The 21,723-nt window shown below is 38.4% G+C and overlaps 1 protein-coding gene across 6 annotated transcripts in view; it reads right to left on the minus strand.

The window, feature by feature from the left end:
* LOC127634266 (protein AF-10-like) overlaps positions 1 to 21,723 on the minus strand; it is a 71,654-nt gene that overhangs the window by 47,348 nt on the left and 2,583 nt on the right. For all 6 annotated transcript variants that reach the window (XR_007969338.1, XR_007969337.1, XM_052113733.1 and 3 more), the window contains exons 3-4: positions 10,858 to 10,912; positions 3,087 to 3,196 (exon numbers count right to left, since the gene is read on the minus strand). Coding sequence is in view for 4 of the 6 variants with exons in the window: in XM_052113733.1 (XP_051969693.1) it covers positions 3,087 to 3,196; positions 10,858 to 10,912 (165 nt within the window). In the remaining 2 variants the exon portion in view is untranslated. The remainder of the gene's footprint in view (positions 1 to 3,086; positions 3,197 to 10,857; positions 10,913 to 21,723) is intronic.

Genomic DNA, 21,723 nt, shown 5'->3' on the forward strand with positions numbered 1-21,723 from the left:
ACTGTAGTCTGGCTTTTTTATGGTGGTTTTGGAGTAGTGGCTTCTTCCTTGCTGAGCAGCCTTTCAGGTTATGTTGATATAGGACTCGTTTTCCTTGGATAGAGATACTGGTCTACCCGTTTCCTACAGCATCTTCACAAGGTCCTTTGCTGCAGTTCTGGGATTGATTTGCACATTTCACACCAAAGTACGTTCATCTCTAGGGGTCAGTATACGTCTCCTTCCTGAATGGTATGATGGCTGCATGGTCACATGTAGGGATGGGCATTTTGGTCATTTTGTCTACTCGGATACTCGTAGAGTACTCAATGTCTGACAAACATCTATGGCTGCTGCATTGCGTCTTGTTGTTCCAGTGTATCGTCTATTCATTATGCGGTTATAAAATGGTATGTTACAAAATGTACAAAAGATTGCATAATCAAAATATAACGCATCATATTTTGTCATTATGTGAAGATTCGCTGTCCAACTCTGAAAGAATGTGCACAACGCTCATCTGTCTGTTCTTCCTTCGGGTTACCATAGTAATCTTAGTAAGTGCACACCAGTTTTTTTAGTGACTGTCTGAAAAGTCTATTTTCAAATAACAGATGATGCCATAATCATTGCATTTTAATATGCGTGTTAAGTTGATGTTTCATTGTGTTCCATTTAACTGCGTGCGCTCTGTCTAGCTGTTTGAAACACTCGCCTGCTGTACACTGCCACACGCACCTGGTGTGTATATTTAAGTGTGCATAACTGGTAATCAGAAGGATGCTGGTTCGAGCCCCACAGCCACCACCATCGTGTCCTTGAGCAAGGCACTTAACTCCAGGTTGCTCCGGGGAGATTGTCCCTGTAATAAGTGCACTGTATGTCGCTTTGGATAAAAGCGTCTGCCAAATGCATAAATGTAAAATGTAATGTAAATATGTGTCCCCAAATATTCGCTCTTGAGAGGAAAGCCGTGATGCTCTGTATTGTTGTTGCTGTGATTCATGAAGCGTTCCATTCAACTTGCAGAGTCTGAATTTCCAACTTTCAACTGAGGAACGACACTTAATATCGGATATCTAACTTGGAAACTCAAAATGAAATCTTCATTAATTTCGTTGAGATGCAGGTGTGAGTTACGTCACGCAGGGCACGGAGGTTTAGTCAGTGACAATCATTCACTTATTAAATAATATCCATTAACGAGTCAAAGTTCTCACATTAAATGCTAATAAAGCATGTTTAGCAAACGATTTGCAGTGACAGGTGTTCAAAACACGGTTAATAACACTCTTTGTTTTGATTATTGTAACAATAGCATTGCAGCGTCGTATCGGTTTGTTTGCCATGAGAAGTCTCTGATAATCAATGTACCCTGCAAAGTCACAACGTAATCAATCTCAAAATTAAAAATAAGCTCCCTCTTTGGCATGTTTGTGTTTAGTTGTCAGGTAATTGTCACTGGATTTCGAATTAAGTGAAAATTTACATCATGTGTGATCACTATCGATCATTGTTTTCATGATCGATCATTGCTGCCACATCCATCCCTAGTTACATGGTGTATATACTTGCATACTATTGTTTGTAGAGATGAACATAGTACCTTAGGTGTTTGGAAATCGCTCCCAAGGATGAACCAAACACGTGGAGGTCCACAATTGTTTTCTGAGGTCTTGGCTGACTTCTTTTGATTTTCCCATTATGTCAAGCAAAGAGGCACGGAGTTTGAAGGTAGGCCTTAAAATACATCCACAGGTGCACCTCCAATTGACTCCAATTAGCCTATCAGATGCTAATTGCCTAAAGGCTTAACAACATTTTCTGGAATTTTCCAAGCTGCTTAAAAGGCACTTTTAACTTATATGTAAACTTCTGACCCACTGGAATTGTGATAGTCAATTAAAAGTGAAACAATCAGTCTGTAAACAATTGTTGGAAACATTACTCATGTCATGCACAAAATAGGTGTCCAAAACAACTTTCCAAAACTATAGTTTGCTAATATGAAATCTGTAGAGTGGTTAAAATGCAAAAAAAATTAATGACTTCAATCTAAGTGTATGTAATCTTCTGACTTCAACTGTTTATATATATTATTGTTTGTAAAAGAAAAAGTGCACAAAAGATCTTTACATTATTAAAGACATCTGATTACCTGAGGCTGAATCGCAACATGCTGATATCCAGTACACTTGCTTTTGTGATATTGCTTACATATAATAAAAGCTCTCATTTCAGCTTGAATTTTATTTTGAAATATCTTTAAAGTTCTTCCCGTTTGTGAAGGGTTTGTTTTATCAAACTTTCTGTGACTTGTGAGCTGAAATCTCCTGAGCTGCAATGGAGAAAGAGTTCATTTGAGAGTTCACAGCCGTTTGTACACTAAAAACACTGATCTGTGGCTCTGCAGATGGATACTATTGGACACAGCGCATGTGACTGTACATTTCATTAAATTACATCCTTCTGCTGTTTAATGATCATACTTGGCCATATAGAGGCCTTTTTATTATAATTTTCAAATGGTCTTGATTTCATCTCAAAACTCTAACATTACATTAACTTTTACTAATGGCAGCATACTTTAAAATGTACCGAAATTAACAACAAGATGTCATACTATTTTAACTTTTTTGGTATTGTGATATTTCGTTAGTACCACTAGTATACCACTCAACCCTTTTCTGCAGTAATTAAAACCTACATCTGCAAAGATCCCGGACTCAGGACAGAGATTATCAGAATACATACAATTATACATTTGAGCAGTTATAACACTACAGTAATAAAAAGATTCAATCATAAGTATAAGACCATGTGTGCACATTTTAAGTAACATAGATCGCAGTTTCAATTAATTGAGCCTTGGAGCAGAATAAATGGCAACATTCTGTTTATGCAAAATTGATTACTGCAGCACTTGGTCCCTTATAAAAAAATATGCTCACAGCAAAGACCTAAACTCCTTACTCAAATTGTGTTTACATTGTTGCGCTGATTTATGTTGAGTCTTCGCTTTCCAATTGATACCAAAGCCATCAATAGCAACACATGTACCGGAATTGTGTCTTGTAAAGTGGTCATTCTGATATTACAGAACTTACCTTGTTATAACGTTCGTGGGGGACAGACTGAAGCACGATGGGCTCCATGGTAGATACATTGGCGAACTCCACCTCTGGGATGTAAAGTGCACAAACCACATGGGCCCAACCTTAACAAGAAACACAATATACAATCAGCTTTTCAACTGACGTCTCATATAGATACGTAGAGAAAATTCTCTGTGTATTTATAGATGTTGCTGTGAAGATTGAACTGGATTTAAAAGCAGAGATATAAATATATACATTCACTGAGCACTTTATTAGTAACAAATGTACACCTACTCATTCATGTGATTATCTAATCAGCCAATCGTGTGACAGCAGTGCAATGCACAAAATCATGCAGTTACATATAAGGCGCTTCAGATAATGTTCACATCAATCATCAGAATGGGGAAAAAATGTGATCACAGCTATTTCGACCGTGGCATTTTGTTGGTGCCAGACAGGCTGGTTTGAGTATTTCTGAAACTACTGTTCTCCTGGGATTTTCATGCACTACAGCTGTCTTCAAAGTAGCCACCCTTTGCATAGAATTTGCAGAAATGTACTCAAACATTTAAGCACATGCCTTCAGACCAAAAGATTGAGATCATGAGAAACATTTCAGTCAAGTGACCCCAAACTTTTGAACAGCAGTGTGTACATATATATATTAGGGCTGTCTAGTTAACGTGTTAATAACGCGCGATTAATTATACAAAAAAAATTACGCGTTAAAAAGATTTACGCATTAATCGCATGCTTGTAGTACCACCTGTATACTACAGAGGGCAGTAAGTGAAATTCAGCTGTGTGAGCAACAGACAGTTTATACAGTGAAGAAAACAACACAGATATGAGTTACTAAGGGTTCAAATGCGAACTATGGGATCTCAATATGTGTTTAAAGATTGAGTATTAAACTCGACACAGGGACCTAAACATTTTATTTTTATGACGCAACACACCCGAGACGTGACACAAGCATGTCTGACGCAGGTCGTTTGGTAGGGTGACCACCTGTCCCGCATTTTGTCCCGCAAGTCATAAGCATTGTCCCGCATTTCAATTTTGTCTGTATAATTTTTTTATCTTTATTATTATTATTATTATTATTACTATTATTTCGGCATCATTTTATTTCATCGTCCTTTAATTACAAAATCACTATAAAAAATAGTTAATAAGAAAACACTGAACATGCGCAGCGCAGCCTTTTTTCTTGCCAGAGCGGGAAAACACTGGAAAAACAAACTGCAACAGAAAAATTTGTCTATGGGAACTCCCGAGAAGAAAAAGTGTCTTTGTTCGTATAATAAAGAATTGGAGAAAATATATACATGGTTAAAACCAGTTACAGGTGACCCTAAAAAAACAGAGTGCAGGGTATGCCACCGAAGTTTCACGGATACCTCTGCTGAAGCATGAAGCGGTGCCCCAGTGATATCAGTTCTGATATCTTTGGCTTTGAGCATTCCTGTCACCAACACGTTCGTGGAGAGGGTGTTTTCACTGATGACTGCTGCGTGGACAGAGACAAGGAACTGAGCATCTGTGGACCTCATAAAGTGAACTCCTGGTGAAAGTGAAAACCTACACCTGCCAGGAGTTCTACAGTCATTTTGAATGAGAAGGCCCTACTCGAAGCAGCCAGATCAGACCAAAAAATTAAATGCACTAAATCCGGTAAGAACGCATTTAATATTTCTAGTCTTTAATAATGGAATTGATGTGCTTATTTGGAAATGTGCTTTTTAATGATTAGATTATTTTCACTTAATTTACATTAAGTAGGTCTGAGCTGTTAAAATTAGTTTGTATCATAGACCTTATGCCAAACTGAGAGACGTTCACAGCGCCGTCATTAACATTTAACATCACTGCAAAAATACATCTAAAATCAATATTTATTCACCTAGTACAATAATAGTAAGTTATCTCTCCCTCGTGTCCCGCAAAATCATGTATGCTGACCTGCAACAGAGCAATAGCCAGTTGGTCACTCTATCGTATGGTCTTTACCTCACAAATATTTAATTACCGGTTAAGGAGGTGTCCTTTAAACAGTTACACCGTTTTTACCCAGTCAATCTTTATTTAAGAAACATGCTCCCTGAAATAGATCCACTTTGCTCCTTCTGTAATGCTGTAGATAAATCTGACCCTCATCTTTTTTGGAAATGTGTCCACGCAGTAGTATTTGAGAATCTTTTTTAAATATATTATTTAAATACTCTTTGTACATCCAACTACTCCAAAACATTGCACTATGTAATGAATATGTCTTGGCATTATTGTAAATATAGTATTATTGTTGTGAAGCCACTCCTTCGGTATTTTAGCGGTGTGCTTAGGTTCATTGTCTTGTTGGAAGGTGATCCTTCGGCCCAGTCTGAGGTCCAGAGCACTCTGGAGAAGGTTTTCGTCCAGCATATCCCTTTACTTGGCCGCATTCATCTTTCCCTCGATTGCAACCAGTCGTCCTGTTCCTGCAGCTGAAAAACACCCCCACAGCATGATGCTGCCACCACCATGCTTCACTGTTGAGACTGTATTGGACAGGTGATGAGCAGTGCCTGGTTTTCTCCACACATACCGCTTAGAATTAAGGCCAAAAACTTCTATCTTGGTCTCATCAGACCAGAGAATCTTATTTATCACCATCTTGGAGTCCTTCAGGTGTTTTAGCAAACTCCATGCAGGCTTTCATGTGTCTTGCACTGAGGAGAGGCTTCCGTCGGGCCACTCTGCCATAAAGCCCCGACCGGTGGATGGCTGCAGTGATGGTTGACTTACTACAACTTTCTCCCATCTCCCGACTGCATCTCTAGAGCTCAGCCACAGTGATCTTTGGGTTCTTCATTACCTCTCTCACCGAGGCTCTTCTCCCCCGATAGCTCAGTTTGGCCGGACGGCCAGCTCTAGGAAGGGTTCTGGTCATCCCAAACGTCTTCCATTTAAGGATTATGGAGGCCACTGTGCTCTTATGAACCTTAAGGGCAGCAGACATTTTTTTGTAACCTTGGCCAGATCTGTGCCTTGCCACAATTCTGTCTCTGAGCTCTTCAGGCAGTTCCTTTGACCTCATGATTCTCATTTGCTCTGACATGCACTGTGAGCTGTAAGGTCTTATATAGACAGGTGTGTGGCTTTCCTAATCAAGTCTAATCAGTATAATCAAACACAGCTGGACTCAATTGAAGGTGTAGAACCATCTCAAGGATGATCAGAAGAAATGGACAGCGCCTGAGTTAAATATATGAATGTCACAGCAAAGGGTCTGAATGCTTAGGACCATGTGATATTTCAGTTTTTCTTTTTTAATAAATGTGCAAAAATGTCAAAATTCTGTGTTTTTCTGTCAATATGGGGTGCTGTGTGTACAATAATGAGGAAAAAAAATGAACTTAAATGATTTTAGCAAATGGCTGCAATATAACAAAGAGTGAAAAATTTAAGGGGGTCTGAATACTTTCCGTACCCACTGTATATGTATATATATATATATATAAAATTATAATATTTAAAGATAACTATGTAAAATTATTTCATCATTATGTATTTAATTATTGTTATATGAGGGGCTTTCTCAGCAAATATTTGTATATGTGATTCATTAATCGGGACACCATGTAATTAATTTGATTAAAAATTTTAAATCGATTGACAGACCTAATATACACACACACACACCTGGTCAAAACTTTTGAAAGACTTGACTGAAATCTTTCACAAGATCTTAAAAAAAATTGGGCATATGCTTAAAGTTTTGAAATTAGTTATGTAGACAAAAATACAATTGTGCCACCATATTAATTTATTTAATTATAAAACAATTTTTTTTTTTTAATTGATGACATGGACCAATTAATAAAAGCAGCCAATAAGTTCCCAACATAGGAACAGTATTGATACTGTTTAAAAATCATCCTAGTGTGATACCTCAAGGAGTTGGTTGAGAAAATATCAAGAGTACATGTCTGCAAATTCTAGGCAAAGGGTGAATACTTTGAAGATGCTAAAATATAACACAGTTTTGATTCATTTTGGATTTTGTTTAGTCACAACATAATTCAGTTTATGTTATTCAATAGTTTTGATGACTTTATTATAATTTTTTTTTATTTTTTTTTTTATAGGATAATAGTAAAGAATGGATGTTTCAAAACTTTTGACTGTGTGTGTGTGTAAAAAAAAATTAAAAAAAATAAATATATATATATATATAAAAACACTAAGTTTCAGTCAAGATTCTGGACACACCCAGCTGAATTTATAAATTTTTTACATGAGGTACACTTCTTTTTTACGCGTACCGGATTGGCAGTCAGGCCAAGCAGCTGTGCTGATGACAAAATTTTCATCACACACACTGTGCACGGAACGATCAGCAATGCGGACAACTGAAGTATATTTGGCCTTTAGGCTTAAATGCCTGACATTAGTTTTGTAGACAAATCTAAACGGTGCATAGATATGAATACCTTTACAAAACTAAAATGGGAAAAGAGTGAAGGGAAGCAAGCACAACTCCGAGGCCAATTGTGGTCGATTTACAAGTATACATGCTGGACAAAGCTGATATAGGTATTTTAGTTTTAATTCACAAATATCGTACTGTCCAGATTTCAGTCCAAATAAAGCTTTACATGAAATTTTAAAAATATTAATTATTGTTTCAATCCGAAGGAAATTAAACTTTTAAAATTGCAAGTAAACATACTGAAACAGTAAACTTTGGGGCTGTTTAAAATGACCAATATAGTAACGTGATAACCACATAAGGTTATATTTTCTTAAATCAATATTACCATTGGAAACAGTTTTGAAATTATTTTAATAAAATTTTAATAATAAATAAAATTAAGATGGTTCAAAAGGAGGGCCATATGTATGATGTCATACAAGAAGCACTTAAATTGAGTATGCGTGTCTGCTGATTGTAACATGAACCTTTCCTTTCTTTCCATCTTCCAAAAATAAGTCAGATTTATTAGAGGCCTTAGTCATTTGTTTGCTTATAGTCATGCCTATGGGGCACGTCTGGCTTCCTCTACAGTGTGAAAAACACTTATTAAATCATGTGGGCTGAGTGTGAAAACATAAAGATGGAACACCCAGCAATGGAAGCGGCAGAAGGCATATTCTCTCCTGCCTACCGTCTAGACCAAGTGTGGAACAATAGGGTGTCAACCACAAGCACACTATATAAATATTATATTGTAATTACAGGCTACCACCATCACAACTTATCCACATATCAGCTGTTTTTTAACCACAAAACCACTAGACTGAGATGATTAAGATTTAAGGACTTTATTCTACAATGTTTGTGTGAGTGGGAGGAGAGCGGGTGCAACTGAACTGAAGTTGAAATTAATCAAGAAATTAGCAAATGACTAGCTATCTGTTTATCCAGTGAATGTGCACATTCACAGCCCTAAACTTAAAGGTGAACCTATGAACTGTCTTTGACCCCAGCCTAAAGGGACAAGGAGGTGGGTTTTGTTGTTTTGAAGTCCCTCCAAGAATCCAGCAGATGCCTATAAAACCAGGCAATAAAAAAAAACACCCTAAAAGAACTTCCAACCCCCTCTTCAGAATGGTAAAACTCTTGAAAATAATGATTTGCCAAATAATTAGCTAAATATACAAATACTCTTTGACTTATACAAAATAAAAAACAGAAAGGGTCTAGCAGCATGGCAACTGGTCTATGAACACAGGAAGACTAAATAAATGCAGCTATTCCTTGCATGTTTCAGCACATGTTATTAGGCCTGGTTATTACTCCAGTGTTTTCATTTGGGATTTTCTTGTTTGCATAACTTAACAGCAGCAAAATCTGTAAAAACCTACCCATGTACTGACCTGGGGAGTACATGGGTCACTTCTGGTTTGGTAAATTAACAGAGTTTCATTCTTCAGTCACCGAATTGAAAAAACTCTTAAACTGCGCATACCGCCATCTTCAGAAAATGTCAATTGTGTGGACATTACTAGTTCAAACAAGCCCTTTCAATTGATCATTAACAAATGAATGATTTATGTCAATCATCACTAATCCCAATAAACGTAAATAAACTTCAAAATGTGGAATGTTTTTCTCAAAGAATTTTAAAAGGCTTCACAAATTAGTTAAAAAGTCATTACATGGTCTGAACTAGCTAAACCATAAGCCTGGGGCGATGAGGTTTCCCTCATGGCCATTAAACAGCTCACCGCCCCTAAAGATGGGGCATGGTCCAGCAGCTGTGTCCCATGCCATGTTTACAGTCTGTGAGCTGCCCTCACCCTGAACCCATGCATGAAGAAGAGTCCTCTCTCAGCCTTACAATGACCCTACTGAGACCGCCCACTCATAAAAACAAGGTGAGACACACACACACACACTTTCTCAATTACACAGAAATGTTCACAGATGAAATCAGCAAAGCTTATGACGAAAAATACAAGACCAGGTCAAAAACACCTGATTGATTCAAAAGCATTTTAGATTATATTTTAAGTGGAGGAAATGGCCTAAAAAGACCAGATTTTGAAAGGATTTATTCACCATAATATCTCCCTGAAATGCTAATTAATTTATGTTGAGGAAAGACATAAAGATACACTCATGGAGCACTTTATTAGGAAGACTTGTACACCAACATTTTCATGTGAATATCTAATCAGCCAATCATGTGGCAGCAGTGCAATGCATAAAATATTGTAAAATGTGCAAATATGGGTCAACCATCAGAATGGGAAAAACCTTTTATCTCAGCAATTTCCACCGTGGCATGATTGTTGGTGCCAGACGGGCTGGTTTGAGTATTTCTATAACTGCTAAACTCCTGGGATTTACACACACAACTAGAGTTTACTCAGAATGGTGCCAAAAACTAAAAATATCCAATTCAGTCCAGTTCTCCCAATGGAAACATCTTGTTGATGAGATCAAAAGAACATGGCCAGTCTGGTTCGAGCTGACAGGAGGGCTACTGTAACTCGGATAACCCCTCGGTACATTTGTAGTGAACAGAATAGTATCTCAGAATGCACAACACATAGATCCTTGAGGCAGATTACTGCTGTTGTAGGACGACCACGTCAGGCATTTTATTAGGACCATAGTGTTCCTAATAAAGAGCTCGGTGAGTGTATTTTTGACTGATCAACAGATTATTAATGATACCTTATGCAACATTCTGTTTGATACATCAACCCATCTGAAAGCAGCTGCCAGCGAGTAGCAGAAAAACACCATAGTACAGAAAATGAAATCAATGTTTCTAATGTTTTTCATTAGAGGTGTAATAATTAAAACAGTCTTATCCTCAGCACAGCATATGAGATATGAGGTTCCACAGTTTAACACCTCTTAAAAAGTGCTGACTCCTCACATGTATAAAAAACTAATTATCTTCAAATTTTAAATGACAAATATATATATATATATATATATATATATATATATATATATATATAATGCATCTTAATTGTTGGCCTAACCCAACAATTGCCTTATTTCTGCAAAAATGTGTCTGTTAGATGCACACTACAATCAAAAACTCTTTGCAAAATATAGAGCAGTAAAAAAATGTTTTGCACAGTGCCATAAATACATTAACAAAGGCTACTATTTCAGGCATCCTTGGTGCTATTGGCCTATAATAAGCTACTGCAGTCTATTTGACACCAAACAATCAAATTATGCTGGTGATATTTTTTCATCATAAGTGTATAGTATAAAACTAAAAATACAGTCAGAATTTGTAAAGGCTAGTGAAGTAAGAGGTGTTACCTCCATTGTCTGTTCGCTTCAGGGCTCCATCTTTGTGGGGACACAGCTCACATCTCTGAAAGTAGAAGAGACATAACATGAATCCACACTCCATTTAACCATCTGCAGGCTAGACACAGCTCTGAGGGCTTTCAAGATCTCTACCTCTGACATGGCCATCAAACTAAAGCAAAGTTTGAGGGCAAGACATAATTTTCTTCCTGGAAACTAGAGATCAGAGCATCCCAGCAAAAGTGATCAATAAAAAGGTAGACAAGAGCCTTTGATAGTTGACTGGAGCTGGAAAACAATCACTGCAGCAACCCAGAAGAGCTCCTTCTACAAAATATGTGAAAAAAAAAATATTAATTAGACCTGCTCTGGTAATATTTTAGACAAATAACGGGACAAGAAGATGAAACCATTTAAATAAGTTGCTGAATGATCTTCCAGAATAATTGAATAAAAGACAGCTACTATTCCAGCTGAAGGCAAAACAACAAATACAAAAGAAATTGTCAAGAGTCGTAAAGAAATGTGCACTGACACATGGCCTTCTGTATAACAAAGCATATCATGCACAAACAATGAAATGTTTCTAATCTATTCTGGTAAATAAATACCCAACAAAAGATAAGTACCTAATAAATCCTTGAACAGGGTTAGATAATGGAGCAAAACATTATGCTTCGAACCATGCCATTATGTGCCACATACCACTACGTTCAATGTTTTTAAACTTCTGCTCAGTCTGCTGTCCTCCTCCTCTTTGTTACAGGTGGTGGACAGTCCTCCTCCTTCAGGGGTCTGCCAGCTCGGCTTTCTCCCCCTCCACCCTTTAATCTTGGGGAATAAAGTGGCAAAGCAGGGCACAAGTGGGAAGAATTGGCTTATTTTTAGTAAGTGGAGGAATCTGGACAAGTGCAGAAATTAGGTTTCATATTAATGATTGCTTTGGCAATAACAAAAACAGCCTCCAGCCTTAACAAGTTTCAAAAACTAGGTATATATATATATATATATATATATATATATATATAGGAAGTTGCCCCATTAAGCGACCTTTCTGGTAGTACAAGCTAAAAAGGCAACAAAAATATTAGTGAGACACTCCTGTGAATAAAAAATAGGGGAGATTTTTTTTTTCTTTATAGAACCAGAGCACGTGGCAATGAATCCCATCTCTAACCTCTAAAGGCATGATGTGAGACGCCATGTTTTGGCATAAATCCAGATCTTTCAACAAAAATGCCCACAAAATGGGTTGCGTAACAGGCTTACATTTTTGTGACCCTTAATTCTTCTGGTCTAAACTGCCACTTTCGTTTCATGCCTACCTGACAGCTCATACAAGTCACATGTACAGCTCTGGTCTGATGGCCACTGAGCTATCAAAGGAAACAACTTAACTGCCAACAAAACTGTGCCAACCCAAACCATTCATGTTTCCTTTAACCCAACCACCATGTTTAGAGATAGCTGAACGGTATGTATTTTAAACAGGTTTTGAGAAGTCTTAACTCAGGACACTGTCATTAATGCACAAAAAAATACTGTATGCAATACAAAAGAACAAATATGCCAGGAAACATTTCACTGTAACTTTTTCAGTAACAAATGTTTACATGAAAAACTAAACTGGTGATGTCAATGAGATCTCCAACACAAGAGATTAAGCTCAAATGTGTCAAAATCAACAAAGTGAAAGCCGCAAAATAAAGAATATTATAAAAAGCAAACCACCTGTCAATTGAAAATATACAGTTAAAAACATACAAAACGAATCTATGGGGGTAAGATATTGTTTCACCAATTCGTTCCCAAGTTTTAGTTAAATCGTGGCCACGTTTTACCAATTCATGGCCACAATTTGATGAATCAATCACCCATTTTTCTGTGAGTAGTGAAGAGACATCTATGGCTGCAGTTACGAATTCAATCAAGTTTCATTCAGCACTAAATCGGTTTCACAACCTGTTTAGCAAACTGATAGAGCTTAATTAATTTACCAGTCAAAAGCATATGACAATGGCTTCAAGTGGAGCTGGCTGTAATAGTGAAGTTGCCTGTTTTACAAGGGGGAGCAAGAGTAATAAATCAATGAACAAACTGGATACATTTAACTAAAATGAGGGAATTAATTAAAAAACTTGCTCATGTATTAAGTCGTGGGGAACAAATTCTTAATTTGTGGCCACAATACATTAATATTTTTCCCATCATGTCATTTGCGGGGCTCCGTACTAATTAGCTAATTGTTTTATAAACATAAAAAATAAAATAATTATATATATATATATATATATATATATATATATATATATATATATATATATATATATATAGTTAATAACTAGAGTATAATAGAGTAATAATAATACCAATTTCGGTACCACAGCATAAATATACTAATATGACAATGTGCTATTAAACAAACATTTAGCCTATATAAAAAGTTAAATTGCAATGTCAATAATAAATTGAAAGAAGTGCATGTTTCCTTCAAGTGTTTCTCAATCAAGGATGCATTGCTTAAGTGTTTTAAGTAGCGCGCTGCTTTTATTCTCTACCAAATCATGTTTACCTTTTTGTTATTATTATCCAGAACCCCATGTTTTAGAGTTTAATTTAATCATCAAAATGGTGTCTAAGCAATTAATTCTTAAACCTTTTAACAAGTGAAAATATAACTTTTCAACAAGTCATTGCATTCTTTTCAAAACTTTTTTCAACAGCAGACTTGCTTGTGATATATTCAATAATTATTATTATCATCATTCATCATCTTCATTACAGTCAAGCTTACATTTTACTATACAGTTGTAATATATTTCTGTCAATTTCAGTGCTCTAGCTTATATTTTAAAATGTGCTTTTATTATGACATGTATTTATTTATTTATTTTTGCCTGAAGCTTCACTTTCCAGATAAACATTTTGCGACACAAGACTTTTAAAGTCATATCTGAAATCTCATCTCTTTACACTGGCCTTTGAGTCTGACAAATTAAATGTAGGAAACAATTTTGGAATGTTTGTATTTTGTGCTTTAGATTACTGATATTTGTGTGTCTGGTTATGTTTTAAATTGTATTACTGTGAAGCACTTCGGTCAACTTTGTTGTTTTAAATGCTATATAAATAAAGTTGAACTGAGATTAAAGTGCGAATGCTGTAATTTAATTATATAAATATCAGAGTTTACGCTAAAAAAAAATGGTAGAGGTTTCGTTTTACGGACATTTTGATGATATGCCGGTCAAATATATCGCCTCTTAATTAGTCAAGTTGAGGAAAACTTGAGGCAGTCTAACTTAAAAAAATGACATAATCAGGCCGTATAGAATGCAACATATTATTATTAGCTTAACTTTCAAATAGACGAAAAAAAAAAACATGAACGTCCGATTGGCGTCAATCAACGCCAATTGTTTTTTACTGTGGTTTCACACACATTCACTTTTTGAAACATTGAGGCACGGATGTACCTAATACAAATAAATAAAACATCTCCAGTTAACTAGCAGATCATTCATTTAGTCCGTTATTAAATAAGAGATCTAGCGCTAAAATCTGTTGTTTTTGAAATCAAGCTGAGCTCCGTGTCCGCTGCTATCAGTTGCATGGACGACGCGCTGCGCGAGTTGCGCAATCTTCACTAGGACGCTGCGTTTCAATCTATCGCCGTTATGGAGACTCTCTATTAATTCCGGTGAAATCACAAAATAAAATGCACACAAACGTGTCCCTGCTTGATATAGACTGTAACCATGCACTGATGAACATAGGCTATTCAGTTTTGATGATAGAGAAAAAAACTGCACGAATGCGCGGATTAGAAGCACTGATCTATCTATAATGAGATGTTCCTGATTCACCATCGTCTGACCTCTGAAAAAGCTTTTAAAGCTAGTCTGCCTGGGCCTGGCCATATTTGAAACGTCTCACTCAATCGTTCGTTGTTTAGGTCTATATTGCAGCCGTTTTAGGCATGCGCTTTATTTGAAATGCAGCATGCGATGTTGTTTCATAACTTTCAAACGATAGAGCCTGTTCCTTTATAACATAGCAAGAGATCGGTGTATTTTTGCTTTATACATTTTAGGCTTATTCTCAAATTCAGATTGTGTTAGGGGGACGGGATTATTAGGCAATTTTAATCGGACAATTTGACCGGAGAGATTTAATTTTGTCGGACATTTAATTTTTTTACCGGCCAATGTCCGGTAATTACCGGACAACGGAAACCCTGATAAATATATAGTTTAAATGTGTTGTGTGGTTTACGGTAGTTAGTGCTCTGCTCTGTCATCCGACACAACATGTCGTGAATGATGGTGTGGAGTTTCCAGAGAATGAGCGGTTGGATTTATAAATTCATTCAAAGTACAGATTTCTTCCATAATAAGACTGCAGCCTTTAGTGGTTTAATAAAACACACTTGGACACGTCACAATTTTAATTTGATTTATTCTCCATTTCAGTGTAAAGAGTAACAGAGCACGCTCTCAGAATGAGCATTTTAAAGCAGTCGAGTGCTTGGTATTGAGTCGGTGCTTGGTACTACCAGTACTGCAGAAACACTGGTATCGTTACATCTTTTTTAATTCTAGTATCGACTTGGTCCTGAAGTACCGGTTCTTTTGACAACACTAATCAATTTTCTATTTGTTCGATGAGGTGTGTAAATTCTGCAATTAGATGCACTATATGGAAAAAGACTCCCTGTCTCTAAATATGCATACTTCGCTACTACATATTATGCCAAAAACAGCATGTTAAATGAGTAGGATGTCTGAATTCTCAGTATTCATAAAACTAGGCAAGAAATTGTGGAGAATCGAGAGTCTGCCATTTTCGTGCTACACCAATAAAGCTGTTCCTAATGGTTTAATTCCACTTCTTGTGTGCGTGTGTGTGTGTGTGTGTGTGTGTGTGTGTGTGTGTGTGTGTGTGTGTGTATACACACACACACACTATGGACAAATGTATTGGGAGACCTACACATTACACCAACAGGAGCTTTTACGACATCCCATAGGCATTAATATCGAGTTGGTCCCCCTTTGCGGCTATAACATCTTCCATTCTTCTGGGAAGGCTTTCTACAAGACTCGAGTGTGTATGTTGGAATTTTTGCCCATTCTTCCAGAAGAGCATTTATGAGGTCAGACACTGATGTTGGACGAGAGGGCCTGGCTCGCAATCTCCGTTCTAGTTCATCCCAATGGTGTTTGATAGGGATGAGGTCAGGGCTCTGTGATGGCCAGTCAAGTTCTTCCACACCAAACTCATCCAACCATGCCTTTATGGACCTTGCTTTGTGCACTGGGGCACAGTCATGCTGGAACAGAAAAGGGCCTTCCCCAAACTGTATCCATAAAGTTGGAAGCATAGAATTTTCCAAAATGTCTTGGTAAGCTGAGGCATTAACATTTCCCTTCAGTGGAACAAATGGGCCTAGGCTAACCCCAGAAAAAAAAAAAAACACACAGCATTATCCCTCCTCCACCAAATCTTACAGTTGGCACAATGCAGTCAAGTACGAAACGTTCTCCTGGCATTCGCCAAACCCAGACTCGTCCATTAGACTGCCAGATAGGGAAGCGTGATTCGTCACTCCACAGAACACGTTTCCCTTGCTCTAAAGTCCAGTGGCAGCATGCTTTACCTTCACTCCATCCAACCTTGGCATTGTGCTTGGTGATGCAAGGCTTGCATACAGCTGCTCAACCATGGAAACCCATGCCATGAAGCTCCCGGCTTGATGTTAATGCCTGAGGAGTTTTGGAACTGCAGTTATAGAGTCAGCAGAGAGTTGGCGACTTTTACGTACTATGCGCCTCAGCACTCGGCGACACCGCGCGGTAATTTTACGTGGACTGCCACTTTGTGGCTGAGCTGCTGTGGTTCCTAAATGCTTCCACTTTTCAATAATACCACTTAAAGTTGATCGTGGAATATCTAGGAAGGAAGAAATTTCAGGAACTGACTATTTGCATAGGTGGCATTCCATTACCGTACCACGCTTGAATTCAGAGAGCTCTTTAGAATGACCCATTCTTTCACAAATGTTTGTAAAGGCAGACTTCATGGCAAGGTGCTTGATTTTATACACCTGTGGCAATGGGACTGAATGAAACACCTGAATTCAATGATTAAGAGGTGTAGCCCAATACTTTTGTCCATAAATTGTGTGTGTCTGTAGGTGTGTGTGTGTGTGTGTATATATATATATATATATATATATATATATATATATTAGAATATTAGTTTTGTGGTCGTTGTTACAATGTCATATATTCAGGTCATGGGACAATGCCAATATTCCTGTGTTACGTATGTCCAAGATTGCATTCATACTAATCTCCTGCATACCTAAAGAACACAATTCATTAACGGTCAAGAAGTATGTTCTTCTTCAAAGGCAGTACAAACTCTGACAGTGCGCAAATTTAGACAAAGCCATTGTTTCGAAACAAGTTTCCCCAAACATTCCTTCTGTCATCTGCAATTGTTTGGGAAAAACCAGTGCGGCACGATAATGGTTAAAATGATAATCATGCTTATTTTGCTCAACATTGTAATCCCAATTATGTCAGGATTATTCTGTAATTTGTGATTTTTATAGTCTAATGTTGCAACTGCTTCGATATCAATTTTAAAAGAAAAAATTAACTTACATTAAACAAAAGCTTTCATGTTGAACAAGGTGTTAAAACTACAAACTAGTATATGATTGCCCATGCTGTACTACCTAGACATTGTAGTATTCCTGGTTGTGGAAAATCTGCTTCTATGCATAGCCTTCTAAAGCAGGGGTTCTCAACCTTTTGCAAGCTGGGCCCCCCCAAAGCTGGTTCATTGCAGTTGGGGCCCCAGTGCCCACCGCCCCGCCCCATGCTTTATTGTTGTTATTATTATAATTGGCAGTAGCACCAGACTTCTAATGTGAGCTTGCAGGCATTATTATTATTATTATTATTATTATTATTATTATGAGTAGTAGTAGGCATATCATTATTACTAGGCTATTGCTATATAATTATATGAGGTTACATGCTTTATTGTTGTTATTATTATTATTATCATCATCATCATCAGTAGGCCTATTATCATTACTAGGCTATTGCTATAATTGGGAACTGGCACCAGACCTCTGATATTAATTTATGCTTTATTATTGTTATTATTACTAGGCCTAATAGTAGGCATCATCTGCATTTTTTACAGAAGCTTGCTGGTAGGTGATGTTAATGTGAGACCTGAGCCTGCTTTGCCTTGCAAAGATCCTCAATTATTGGCTCAATGTTTGATAAACATAGCCTCAAATCATCCTCGATTTGTGCACGATTGCGGTATTTCGTTTTGAGTGCAGTCATTTTTGACAATCCTGCCTCACACAAATATGTCGACGCGAAAGGAAGGAGAATCTTCAAAGCGACGTCACAGAGTTCAGGGTATTCCAGCATCAATGCTGCCCAGAATGACGAAAGAGGGCAGGAGCTAAAGAGTTCCTTCAGTCTACTGTCACTCTTCAGCTCAATAAGCTGTTCCTGCATATCAATTGATAGCTCATTTGCTGTGCACATAAACGGATCTCGAACCCACGCAAAAGAGCGATAATCCTCTTTAAAGTACGTCGCAAATTGTTTTCTCATTGCTGACAGGTGCTCAGACGCTGATTGAATTAGGGAGGAGAAATCGTGTGACGTGCCTGCATCAGTGATAAAGTCTGCAAGGCTGGGGAACATGTCGCAGTTCCCTCGACTGTTGCGGCCATGCCAGAAGTCTAGTTTTTGTGTGAAGGCGTGCACTTTGTCTGCAAGGAGCAAAATATGAGTTTCGCGGCCTTGCAAAGACAGGTTGAGGCCATTCAAGCGGTGAAATATATCGACCAAATAGGACAGAGACGCAAGCCACATAGTGTCATCCAGATGCTTTGCCAGATCTGATTTGATTTCTGTCAAAAACCACTTCACCTCCTCTCGCAGCTCATACAACCGCTGTAACACCTGCCCCCTGGAGAGCCAGCGAACTTCAGTGTGCAGAAGCAGCTGTTCGTGCCCTGACCCCATCTTCTGGCAGAGGACCCCAAACAAGCGAGAGTTTAGCGGCCGTGATTTGATGAGATTTATTATTTTCACGGATTGGTTCAGCACGGAGTCAAAGAGAACCTGAATTTTTTTAGCAGCTAGTGCTTCGCGATAGACCATGCAATGTGTCCATTTCACAAGTGGAGCTACTTGCTGAACGCGAGCAACTAGGCCACGCTCACGCCCCGTCATTGCCTGCGCACCATCCGTGCATAGGCCAACGCATCGGTCCCAAGCCAAACCATTTTCACGGATAAAAATATCAAGGACATTGAAAATGGCTTCTCCTGTAGTGTGCGACTGAAGAGGCAGGCAAAACAGGACATCCTCCTCAATCGCCTTGTCCCGCAGATACCTGACATAGGTGAGGAGCTGTGCCTGCCCAGCAATATCAGTGGATTCTTGCAGCTGCAGCGCGTAGTAAGGACTCTTTTTTACGAACTCTATCAGTTGCTCTGATATCATTGGACATGTCTACAATTCTCCTTGTGACTGTGTCATTGGACAGTGGTACTGCTGCCCAGTTTACTGATCCTCTTGGCCACTACATACGATGCCTCCAAACACTGTTTAGACACAGTGCTGTGCACTGAAATGGTTGCCTGTTGCTGATGGAGGCCATCAAGCTTTCTTTTAAAATATTCAGCTGGTTTATTTTTAATGCCAGCATACTTTGTTTCGAGGTGCCTTTTTAATTTGCAGGGCTTCATACTGTCGTTTGCCAGCACCTCGGCACACACAACACACTGAGGTCTCAGATCAGCCGTGACTGTAAACCCAAATTGCAGGTATGCTTCATCGTACCTTCTAAGCTTTTTTGCAGCTGGTGGTGCATCGGTTGGCTTGTTGGTCCTCACAAGAAATTTCTCCATTTTTATGTGTTTTCAATAAAGTTTAGGCAATATGTAACTGTGTGTGTGGTGTATGTTGAGAGACGTATCAGGGGCTAATCAGTCGGGACTTAGGCACAATCTTTAATTAAACGAACAAAATAATTATTTTGCAGACAATTCAGATTTTATTTGAATACTTAACGATTGTAGTCCTCGTCAGTGTGTGTGTGTGTGTGTCTTAGTCGTGTGGGTAGTTTTAGCTAAGTGTAGCTACTGCATAGCAGTTACAAAAAAAATACTGGCTAGGGCTGAGATTTGATCTAATCTTAAAAAAGAATGTTTGTGGGTTTAGTCTTAAAAAGAATGTTGGGGTTTTGTAGTAAAGGCCTATGTAAATCGAGATTGATAAGACTAGCGAGAGCTGGCACAAGCGAACTTGGCAAGAGACTAGACTAGAGTGAATGGAAAGCTATGTCGTGAGTCAATTTAAATGCAGTGATTTATTTTTGTGAGAGTGAGTGAACATTTACATTTATACCCCGCTCTGTAAGCCAGGGCGGGAACGGCGGCGGCCATGCGCGAATCATTTGCAGCCTGGACGCGGAGGGGTGTGTGTCTCCTCTCTGCTCTGACTGCTGCGTGAGGCTACTGAGAGACTGACCTGAGAGTGTCCGGGGGCGCGCCCCACCGGTTGAGAACCACTGTTCTAAAGGATACCAACATTAAGAATAAGTGGATTATTTAAACAAAGTTCCTGAACACGTCAATTTGGGATTATACAGTGCATCCAGAAGGTATTCACAGTGCTTCACTTTTTTCACATTTTGTTATGTTACAGCCTTATTCCAAAATTGATTAAATTAATTATTCTCCTCTAATTAATACAAACAATACCCCATAATGACAACGTGAAAGAAGTTTTTTTTTTTAAATCTTTGCTAATATATATATTATATATATATATATAAAAAAACAACCAAAAAAAATAAATAAATAAAAAATTCACATACTTTGTTGAAGCACCTTTGGTACCAATTACAGCCTCAAGTATTTTTGAGTATGATGCTACAAGCTTGGCACACCTATTTTTGGGCAGTTTCTCCCATTCTTCTTTGCAGGACCTCACAAGCTCCATCAGGTTGGATGGGGAGCATCGGTGCACAGCCATATTCTGATCTCTCCAGAGAAGTTCAATCGGGTTCAAGTCTGGGCTCTGGCTGGGCAACTCAAGGACATTCACAGAGTTGTCCTGTAGCCACTCCTTTGTTATCTTGGCTGTGAGCTTAGGGTCGTTGTCCTGTTGGAAGCTGAACCTTCGCCCCAGTCTGAGGTTCAGAGTGCTCTGAAGCAGATTTTCATCAAGGATGTCTCTGTACATTGCTGCATTCATCTTTCCCTCTATCCTGACTAGTCTCCCAGTTCCTGCCGCTGAAAAACATACCCAAAGCATGATGCTGCCACCACCATGCTTCACTGTAGGGATGGTATTGGCCAGGTGATGAGAGGTGCCTGGTTTCCTCCAGACATGATGCTTGATATTCAGGCCAAAGACTTCAATCTTTGTTTCATCAGACCAGAGAATTTGGTTTCTCATGGTCTGAGAGTCCTTCGGGTGCCTTTTGGCAAACTCCAGGTGGGCTGTCATGTGCCTTTTACCGAGGAGTGGCTTCCGTCTAGTCACTCTACAATACAGGCCTGATTGGTGGAGTGCTGCAGAGATGGTTGTTCTTCTGGAAGGTTCTCCTCTCTCCACAGAGAAATGCTGGAGCTCTGTCAGAGTGACCATCGGGTTCTTGGGCACCTCCCTGACTAAGGCCCTTTTCCCCCCGATTGCTCAGTTTGGCCAGGCGGCCAGCTCTAGGAAGAGTCCTGGTGGTTCCAAACTTCTTCTATTTATGGATGATGGAGGCTACTGTGCTCATTGGGACCGAATTTACCACAGGTGGACTCCAATCAAG

The sequence above is a fragment of the Xyrauchen texanus genome, chromosome 41 (genome assembly GCF_025860055.1).
Source record: "Xyrauchen texanus isolate HMW12.3.18 chromosome 41, RBS_HiC_50CHRs, whole genome shotgun sequence".
In the NCBI taxonomy this organism is placed as follows: domain Eukaryota; kingdom Metazoa; phylum Chordata; class Actinopteri; order Cypriniformes; family Catostomidae; genus Xyrauchen; species Xyrauchen texanus.